This window comes from Merops nubicus, unplaced genomic scaffold (assembly GCF_000691845.1).
Source record: "Merops nubicus isolate BGI_N331 unplaced genomic scaffold, ASM69184v1 scaffold4303, whole genome shotgun sequence".
In the NCBI taxonomy this organism is placed as follows: domain Eukaryota; kingdom Metazoa; phylum Chordata; class Aves; order Coraciiformes; family Meropidae; genus Merops; species Merops nubicus.
The window spans coordinates 9,790-20,492 of NW_008596769.1; the positions used below are offsets into that span (position 1 = coordinate 9,790).

Here is a 10,703-nt window from a genome sequence, read left to right on the forward strand (position 1 = left end):
GGCAGAGACCACCTTGGTGTAGTGTTACCACAGCAGCCTGCTGTTGGTTTATTGTTGTTTTTTTTTGAGAAAATAGAAATTCATCAACAACTTCAGCCTAATCTCAAGAAAACCCAACAGTCAGAACTCATTAGGAAGTTTTACTCGAGGGTCCCATGACCCCCGTGCCTTTCCGAGTCTAAAAATTCCATAGAATCTCTTCTTTCTGGAGCTATATTTTTTTAAGAGTGGATCTGGATGGCCTGAGTAACAGCTGTCTGGCAAACGGGACAGGCTGGTGGCTCCTTCTCACAGATCTGGGTGGCACACTCCATGCAGAAGAGGTTGTGGCCACAGGGGACCAGGGCGGCCACCACCTCGCTCTCGAAGCAGATGACGCAGTCGTGCTTCCGCCGGGGCTCGGGGGGGGAGCTGGAGGCAGAGCCCCCGTTGGAAGAGGAGTAGCTGTTGGTACCGTTGGAGAAAGCTGGGATGTAGATGGGAAGGCCAGAAGGGTGGCAGGGAGGAGGTGGGTCACTCCTGAAACCCTGCCGCTCCTGGCCAGAGGATGCTCGGGGTTCTCCTGGAAGGTGGGCGACAGGCGGGGGGTGGATGGTTGGCTCCCTCGGCGTTGAGAGAGGGGCTCGCCCCCTAAACCGGCGAGGGGGTTTGGAGGTTCAAAAGGGCTCCAGATGGTTTGGGAAGCCGTGGGGAAGGAGTCGTAGGGGGAAGAGTCGAGGGATGGATCCTCCACCCCCCCCGAGGGCAGCGTCTCCCCGAAGAAAAACAAGCTAGGGATGGATTCCCCCCCCCCCCCCGGGGGCAGCGTCTCCCCGAAGCAAAACCCCCCGAAGGGGCTGGTGGGGCTGAAATCCGCCAAGCGGTTGCCGCCGAAATAGGAATCGGTGGAGCCGCTGCCCAGCGAGCTGGAGCTGTCGTTCCTGTAGCTGGAGATCATCCTGGCTCGAGCTGGGGGGCCGGGGTGGGCTGGGAGCCAAGCTGAACCTGGATTGGGGGGTCCCCCCCCTCCCTCAAAGCCCACGTCGGTGCCGTTGCAGTGGAAGTCGTTGTCCTGGCTGAGCTCCACGTAGGCGCCGGTGCGGAGGGCGATGTGCAGCTCGATCTCCTCCCGAGCCCTGTCCACGTTCTCGGGCATCCCCGTCACCTCAAACACGGGCTCCTTGTCCCTGCTGGGGGTGACAATGTAGGTGTGGGTTTGCTGTTGGATCCTTTTGATGGTGGCACCTTTGGGGCCCACCACCAGGCCGACGACGCGGTAAGGCACCCGGACTTGGACGGTGGTTTGGCCGGGGAGGTTGGGGGTACAAGGGAGACCCCCCAAAGTGGGGCCGTTTTTGTTCCGTGAAGCACGGATCATGGAGAAGTGTTCTGCTGCTGAGAGGATCTCCCTTTTGGCCATGGCCACGTCCTCCTTCCGGCCAGTCACCACGAAGATGGGTTCTTCTCCACGCACGGGGGTCTTGATGTAGGTGTTGGTCTTGGCCCTCAGGGCTTTGATCTTGCAACCTGGGCCGAGGAAACACAAAAAAAAAAGGTTCAGTGAAACAAAAGCCACCTGCTTTTCAGCTGGTTTGAGTTTCAAGGAAGCCAGGAGGGAAAGGAGGAGCAGTTGGTTTGCTCTCTGCCCCTTGGAGAAGCAGGGACAACTCCCGTGGTCGAACAGCCCTTTGGCACTCAGAGCCAGGAGGTGTTTGAGGAACATCTCTGGGGTTGTTTGAGCCCATCTCCTCCTGGATTGCTCTCAGGGGGGGGATAAATGTGGTTGGATTTTTTCTCTCTGCCAAACACCAGCAGGGTGAGCCTAGAAATAGTGCTGGGATTCATTTTTTCTTCCCAAATTTATGAGGTATCCAGGTATTTCTAAGATCCTGGGAGAGGAGGCTCAGCCACCTACGAGTCTCCTCCTCCAGCAGCTTCTCACCCAAGAGCCAATGAAACATTTACAAGTGTGAGGTCTGCCTCCCAACCCACGTAGGCTGGAGATAAAATGATGGATTTCCTGAGAACTCCTCATCTGCTTCCCATTACCAGTGTCATTTAAACCTTGTGGGATGAAGGAGCCACTCCCTCAACCATCCAAGGAGGAGTTCAAGTGGTTCAGATAGGGTTGGCTGGGTAAATAGGACACACAGGAATGAGGCCTACGTGGCATTTCTCTCCTCAACCAGAAGAAAAGCTCATGGGACAATCCTCTGGGTGAAAACCAAACTCCAAAGCACATGGCACTGAGTGTTGGCTCGTGGTGAACCCCTTTCTGAAGCAACCACAAGCCAGGGTTGCAGGGGGGTGGGTGTTTTAAGCAATGACAGAGTGAAGTTGGGTCTTTTTTTCCACCTTTAAACATCTCACCACCATCAGGCTCTAGGAAATCTCTCAAAATCTTCTTCTGTCAGTCCCTTGCACTCAAGGTGCCACTTGTGATATCGTTTCAGAGTTCAAAAGACACTTAAAAGATGCATTTTGTTCTACTCAGAATAAAAACAGCCACTATACAGATGCTGGTTGGAAGAGAGGGAAGGAAGAGCTGCTCTCTGCAGGGCCCCAGCAAAGGACAAATGCTGAACACAACAACCCCTTTGTTTCCAGGACAGCTGGAGAGGAAGTTCATTATCTTCAACAGCTCCTCAGGAAGGCTCTTTGGAGGCCCTACCTCCAGCAGAAGGTGCCCAGAGGAGCCCAGGAGGTTTCCCAGCACGGGCAGAGCCACGCCGAGGAGGGGACAAGGAGCAGAGAGGCAACAAAGTTCTGCCTGAAGGGGAAGAAGCTGCAGGAGAGACCCAACCCAGAAGCTTCCACCTCCCACCAGAGCCTCTTGATGGCACCTTTATCCCCTTCACCTCCTTCCTGCCCTTCCCTACATCTGCTCATCTGCTCAGCTTCCCATTCCTTGCTCCAAGGAGCCACCTTAAACCCACCCTCACCCCCAAAATGCTGCTCAAGTTCTGACAGGGGTCCAAGCCCTCTTCTCCTGGGACACCCCAACCCTGATGTGCAGCAATGACTCTCCAATTTCACAGCTTACTTTGATCCACTCCATTCCAATATCTAATTATTATCCAATTGATTATTATCCAATTGATTATTATCCACCACACTTCACAGCCTACTCACTTCTAGTTCCCAAAGGACCTTCCCCAATTCCTACAACTTGACATTCCACAAGATGTTCCTCATGTTTTGGAAACTCAGAATTTTGCAGCTCCATTTCTCCATTCCAGCTACCAACTCCCCAGGATTGTTTGGCCAGAGCCACGTTTCCCAACCTCTCTGGTGTGAAGAAAAAGCTTCTTGGCTTCCTTTCCTCACAGCCTGAGGTGGGCAGAGCTTTGCTTTTAAGATCTGAGCCACCAGATCTAGAAAACAAGAGGCCAAACGTTGCCTGGACTCCTCTGCAGTGCCAGGACCAGGCTTTCAAGGAGCAGAAAGTTGGTTTGAATGGAGAGCTGACTCCACAGAGTCAACTCTTCAGCTTTCTCTGGGAAGTTAGAGCTGGAGAAAGTTGCCACATCCCAAAGCCAACGTTTCTGAATGAGTCTGGGTTTGGTCTTCAAGGAGAGCTTGGAAGCCCCACCACACAGAGTCATGGCACAAACCACAAGGTCAGGAACCCATCACACCACGGGGACATCTGCAGGGTGCTCAGAGCTCCATCCAACCTCCCCTGGGATGGTTCCAGGGATGGGGGCAGCCACCACCTCTCTGGGTGACCTGTTCCAGGGTCTCACCACCCTCAAAGGGAAGAACTTCTTCCTCATTTCTCATCCAAATCTCTCCTCTTCCAGTTTGAAGCCATTCCCCCTTTGTCCTACCACTACAAAGCCCCACCCCAGCTTCTCTGTAGGCCCTCTGGAGATGGTGGAAGGTCACAACATGAGCAGAGCTTGGTGCTGCCCAACTTGATTAACAAGCAAAGAATAATTAATGGACTTCCTAAAGAAGGGACTAAATTGTGCAATGCTTCCAGCTCCTTCAGCAGGGAAACTGAGCCCACAACATTTTTGGCACTAGATGCCACTTGGGCATCTTCATCTCCTTCCAGCCAAGATCAATTCTTTCCCCTCCCACCTTCATTGACTGGAAACTCTTCCAAAAATCAGATTTACAAGGAAAATTTTTACCTCTTTTTAGGAGGTGGCCCAAATGGGGCTAAAAGTTCTCAATTAGAACCTGTTGAAAGGAAGTTTTCAGTTTTTATGCAGCTGAGAGATGCCCCAACAGAGCACAGCACCTCTCCTGAAGGCAGGATGAGGCCAACCACCACCAGCTTCTCCCCTGGGCCACCTGAGCTCCTGCCCCTCACCCGGGTGTATTTTTTTGGGTGATAAACTTTTTAGGAGGTGGCCCAAATGGGGCTAAAAGTTCTCAACCAGAACCTGTTGAAAGGAAGTTTTCAAGTCTTTTTATGCAGCTGAGAGATGCCCCAGCAGAGCACAGCACCTCTCCTGAAGGCAGGATGAGGCCAACCACCACCAGCTTCTCCCCTGGGCCACCTGAGCTCCTGCCCCTCACCAGGGTGTATTTTTTTGGGTGATAAATGGTAAAGAAAAATCATCTTTGATCATCAGGGATGCTGCAGCACTCAGCAATTAGAGCTCCTCCAATTAAGGGTTCAAAAATGGGATGGGGAGACCATCCCAACGCCAAAATTTGGGAGCTCTGGAGGGTGGTTGTGGTTTCTGAGAAGGCTTCCAGCTCAGAAGAGCTGCACAACCAACCACCTTTCACTTCCAGCTATAATGATCCCCCAAGAAAGTCTGCAAGGAGGTAAATTAGTGAGTAGAAGAGAGGTGGGGGAAAAACCCTCAGCTGATAAAGTCATTCCAAGAGATGGAGAAGATGACACAGATCCTTCAAGGAAAAAAAATCAGCATTTGAGACCCAAGTTTTTCTCTCTCCCTGTCTCCTGACCCTTCATTATCTTACCAGAATGGAAGGGTTTTAGTTAGGCTGCAGTGATCAAAGCCCCACGCCTGATTTTGGAACATTTCAGGGTGACTCACACTAAACAGAGTGACCAAGTTTGGTCCACCAGCCTGAGGAGCTTCTTTCACTCTGGATTTTTGGCTTCTCCCAGTGGTGAGGTGCCAGATTCCTGCTTGTTGGCATCCAGTTGGAACCACAGAAAGGTTTTTTAGACATGCTGGTTTCCAGAGAAGAGCTTCAAGCTCAAGTGAAGCAGATGCTGGAGTCACACAAGCTTGGGTTTGTTGAGGTAGAAGAAGGAGGACAACATGGGGTCATTGAATGGGTTGGAAGGGGTGGATATCTCCAGCTAGAGCTGCTCAGAGCTCCATCCAACCTCATCTGAGAAGGTTTCCCCATGGGAAGGCTGCTCACAAGCTCTGGAGGCCATTTCCCTCATCTGGAAACCAAAATCTCTGCTTCAAGAACCAAGCACAAACTCTAATAAAGGTTTCTTTGGTGCCTATCAATGGATCCATCTGTTTCTCTATCAATCCAGCCCAAAATCAAGGAGTTTTCCTAAGGCTGAGCAAGATACAGGAGTAAAAAAAATCTAAGACAAGGAGTAAACCCAACAAACTACAGGAAAAAAAGTTGTTTTCATGAAGAACATGGATTTTGTGAATGAGATGGATCAGCTCAAGCAACAGAGGTGGGAAACTTGACCTGGAGAAGATATTAAAAGGAAATAAAAGGAAAATTGGGGAAAAAACCCCACATAAATCTTCACCTACTTCAAACCCCCAGCTCAAAAATGCTGCTAGAGCTGACCTGAAGCACCTGAAAATGAAAAGGAGACCTCAGACCCTGGCAAGAGCTCATGAGCTTCAGGAGACCAAAAAAAAAAGGAAGATCTTCTGAAAGAGTAACTGGAATTGGAAACAAATGTTTCCTTTAGAGCCTTTTGGCCTTTTCTTTTGATGAAATAAATGTTCTAGAGCTCAGCCACCTTTTCTTTTTGTTACAGCCAGTTCACAACCTTCTCCCTCTTCATTTTTTTTTGGGCTGCAGTGGGGATTGGGCCCAAAACTCACAAATTTCAGATGTTTCAGACAGCTTTTTGTTGAGAACAAAGTTTCTCTTCCAGGATTTCAGAGCAGAGTGTACCAGAAGAGAAGGGAAGGGGAGGCTGAGAGTGAAACACAACATCTGCTGACTGGAATAACAAAAAAAAAAAATTCATGGCTGGTTTCTCATGCCACAGAATTGGGAGGGTTTCTTTACTAGCTGTATGCTAAAAATGTCCCCAAAAAATGACTTTTTTAGAGCACAGCCATTTTCCAAGGGAGACAAAAGGAGCAGAGGATTAGAAATCAGCATTTTAGATTCCAAGATGCTCATAATTTTCATTTCAGCTGCCCCCAATCCTCACACAGGTATCCACACATTAAAAATCTACAGAATTTCTGGCACAAAAAGGGGAGAAAAAAACCCTTGAATGTGATTCCCACCCAAAAAGCCAAATCAGAGCAGCATTTAGGAGGATTTAGGATCCCAGCTGGAGGACCTGCACCCTTCTGACACTTTGCAAGTGGAGTTGGGTCTCTCTGCAGCACAAAAAGAGCCCCAGGGAAATGATGTTTGTCACAAAAGCTGAGGGCAAGAGGCCTCTGAAACTTCAGCAGCAGTTTCAGCCTGTGCCAGGCCAGGGTTTTCTCACGTGGTTCATGTTCCTGGAGTTCCAGGCTCTAAAAGCAACAAGCTGTCAACTTGTCCAGAAAATAAAGAGCTTTTCTATTAGATTTTAATAAATAGCTGGAGATTTTTTGCAGGCTTTAGGACGAGCTATTTAACAGGGCATTTAATAACCTGCTCATTACAGCAGCAATCAAGACATAAATCTGAAGCCTAACTGCCTATTTTATTAAAAATCCCACCTTATATCAAATTATATACCAAAATTCCAGCTACTTTTCAAGCTGCTGCTTCCAGCTCAGCAATTAATCATCAGCCAAAGCAGCCTAAATATCAGCAGTGATTTGGTAACATCCTGACAGCCCAGGGAGACAGAAACTAATAGAAATCTTTGCTCCAGGATTTCCCCCTCCTGAGAGTTGCCAGTTTTATGGTTGTTCAGAGATGCTAGAGAATTTTTCAGCCCCCAAATTATCAGAATTTTCATAGTTTTCCACTCACAAGACTGTTTGAAGCAAAGAAATTTCCCTCCCTGCCAAGCCAGGAGCAGGAAGGAGTCTCAGGTCCTGAAATCTGCCTAAAAATGTGATTTCAGCAGCCAGGCCACCCTCCTGCAAAGCAGATTTGTCATTATTGATTTAATCAGGGGAATGGGATGATATCATTCCTCCTCCTCTTACTCAGCTGGGGTTTAGGAGACTGCCCTGCCCCTTTCAGGTTCCTCAGCCACCAGCTGAACTGTTCCTCCTGAAGGAAGAGGAGCTGTCAGGCTGTGGAGTGAAGGAGCTGCAGCTCAGAGGGATGGTTTTGGGGAGGAAAACCACCATTGTCAGCTTTAATGATGGAAGGACTTGGAAAATGCTGTTTTTGGAGAGTCAGGAGGTTGGAATGTGTTAGATCTGTTCCAACAATGGTTAACTGGAGAGAGTGACACACCCCAGGATGAAGCATCTCTCTACAGGACACTTTCCCCTCTCCTGCATCTTTCATGTCCTCAAGACACCACCTCACCTTTAAAATTCTTCAAAAGATCTTTCAGTGCTGGAAAAATGTCTTTTTTTCATCAAGAGGTGGCACTGAAGACCCCAACCCAACTTCTCAAACCCATCCCTCAAGCCCCCCAAAGCCAGAGCAGAAAAAAACCACCACCAACAACTTCATTCAGTGGGTTTCCCACCAGCTTCAAACTTCCAACAGGTTTTAGGTGAGATTTTTTTCCTCCAAGTCCTTCCCATGACTCAGAGATGAAACCCAAACCTTCCAAGTCCCATCTCCAGAAGTTTGGGTGGGTTTTTAAGTCACTTATATAATTTTGGGTCCCCACCCTAAGCCAGCTTTTCTCAGGCAAACAAGGTCACCTCCTCAGCACTGCAGTTTTCATGCTCCTGCTTCTCCAGGGCACTTGATCCAACTTTTTTTTTTGGGCTATTTTTTTTTTCAACACAGCTTTGCAGAGGCAGGATTTTGAGCTGCTGACAGCAAAGGAAGCCACTTTTTCTGATCAGCAGGACTGGCCAGCTCACCAGAGGTTGGATTCAAGTTCCAGTTCATACAGGAAGCCTGGACAATGCCACGAATGGAATCTAGTTTTCCTGGCTCCCTGTCACATGCCTAAACAAGAAGAAAAGGACACCAAGATCTTCTCCTTTGTTGTTCACCTCTGAGATTCTGCCTGTTTCCAAGAAGAACGTGACACCAGCCCCACCACCAGTGCCTGGAGACTTCATTTTGGGGCATAAGGATGGAGAATATTTCAGTTTTCATCAAAAAGAGGGCACAAAACCCCACCAGGTTTAGCCATACTACAGGATTTTCCTTTTTTTAAAGGAGGAAAAGTGGGTGTTCACTACAAGAAAAATCTGACTTCAGCCTTTCCCAGGGATGGAAGTCCTGGGAGAGGCCCCCAGCAGCTCCCACTGTCACTCCAGGACAAAACCAGCAGCCCCAAGGTGACATCTCAGGTGCTCCACACTTTGCAGACTTCACTGCTTCTACTGCTCCATTTATTTCTGGAGCTTGCACATAATTGGGGAAAAAAACCCATGTTCAAGGCAAGCACTGAAAGGTTTTTTGCTTGTTTACAGCTCTCTTAGGAAGCAGAAGCTCCTTCAGCCTGGAAAGGCTCTTCCTCCATGCAAAAATAAAAGATGAAATTTGGATAAATTCCCCAGTGGAATTCCTCTTGTCATTATTCTTCACTTAGGGGGTTAGGATTTATAATAAACCTGCTTTCAAGGCCCAGCAGTGAGGCCCTCCAGCAAATCCTAGCTCCAACTCAGCATTTCTGGTCCTTCAGAGCTGATGTTTTCCAGCTGCAGAGGTTTCAGCTGCTTTTTTCCCACCTCACAAAGGCAGAAGGAACAGCAGCTTCACCTTGGTGACAACCCAGCAGAGGCAACCTCCCAACTGCATCTCACTGAAGTGTTAAGAGCACAGAGGACTCTGGCACAAAACTTCAGCTTCATTTCTTCAGCCAGCAGGTTCTGAGGCACAAGAGGAAGGGAACAAGCAGCATCTTTGCCTTCAGAGAGCAGAAGGATGGGGGAAGGATGCAGCTTCACTTCACTGGGTCAGAGCTTAAAGCAGGTGGAGGGGGAAAAAAAAACCAAGAGGCTGGAGCCCTTGCAAGGAGCCAGCAACATCTCTGGGCCATAAAAGGAGATGTAGGGACTAATATTTCTAAGAAACTTGAGAAATATTTAGTGGAACTACTACAACTTGCAGAAATCTCAGTCTCCTTTGAGTTAGAATTTTAAAGGGCCTCTTTAGACAAAGCTTTCAGGCTTGGGTAACCCTGTGGGGTTTTTTTTTTTAGCTCTCCCTCCACTCCTTCCTCTTTGGTAGCCCAAATTCTTTTGGTGACACAACCCCTCCCCACCGAGGCTCAATTTTTTTTTAGCACAAGCCCAACAGGGTAAGAAAGAAAAGCAGAAGCAGCAAACAATGATTTTTTTTCCACCCAAGCTCCATTCTCTCGTTTTTAAGCACCTCAAAAGGCCTGAGAAACAACCCCCCCGAGAACAATCCTGACCCGGTGGAGAATAAACACAGCAGCCTAAGTGGTCCTCAGCCTTTTGCTTGACACACCCAGCGAAAAACAACCAACCCTCGACTGCTAAAAGCCTCAAAGATCCCAAGAGAAACACGAGCTCTGCCGAAGCATCGGGGTTTTAGGACCACAGACCGATTTTACCCTTTCAAGGGAGGGGCCAAAAAAAAGGAAACAAAAGCCACATTGATGCGGCGAGCAGCCAGCAGAACACAGCTCGTTATCGGAGACACACCACCCCCAAAACAGCGGAGAAGAACCCAGAAAGAAAGGGAAGAGGAAGAGAGAGGCAACTTCATTGTCTGCTTTTCCACACCTACACTCCCCACCGCTCAGAGCTCCTCTCCAAGGCTTCAAAAAGTGCTTTAAAAATGAGGTTCCCTGCCAGAAAAGCTGCTGTGGAAAACGTCATCTTTCTAACTCCTCCAAAGCAGCGCTCCCAGGAGACCACAGGAAAGGCCAACATCAACTGTGACATCACCAGCGAGACCTTCTCCTCAGAAAAAGCCAACGGAATGGGGCAGCAGGGATCAGCAGGAGGCCACAAGCCGAGCAGAAGGCCGAGGGCTTCCACACAAGAGTGGGCTACACGTGGCTCCTTCCTCCATCTCGCTGGCTCCTGAGGTTCCACATTGTCTCTGAAAGCTGGAGGAACGGTGTCAACCCCACACCCTGCTCTGAAAGGGAAGCAAGTTCAAGCCTTTCACCCCAAAACTCCCTCTCCGACGCTGTCCTGTGTTGTCCCAGAGAAACTCAGCTCCTTCCTGAAGCCCCCCAGATGAGGGTCACTCAAACCCAAACCCTGTGCCAACACCTCTCTGCCCACGGCCAGACTTTTTTTGCTGTTTTACAGCCTAAACCCCCACCAAACCCAGGCCCTGAGCTTGCCCTCGCCTCCAGGCTCTCCAGGCAGGGCCAGCACCCTCTCCCCACAGCCCCCAAGGGGCACGAAGCCCTCACCCAGCCTCGGGGCTCCTCCAGCCGGGGCCAGAACCGCCCTCAGAGCCCCGGGGGATGAGCTCCAGGCCCACGCAAAGGCCTCGGCTCCTTCCTCCCC

At 49.5% G+C, this 10,703-nt stretch overlaps 1 protein-coding gene across 1 annotated transcript; it reads right to left on the reverse strand.

The window, feature by feature from the left end:
* Window positions 1-221: 221 nt before the first annotated feature.
* On the reverse strand, window positions 222-1,506 carry LOC103769285 (RNA-binding E3 ubiquitin-protein ligase MEX3C-like; the record flags this gene model as incomplete). The annotated part of the gene is given in 3 exon segments (XM_008936468.1): window positions 222-500; window positions 503-770; window positions 825-1,506. Coding segments are annotated over 3 exon segments (1,229 nt in total), but the record flags the coding sequence as incomplete, so codon positions are not given.
* Window positions 1,507-10,703: the final 9,197 nt, after the last annotated feature.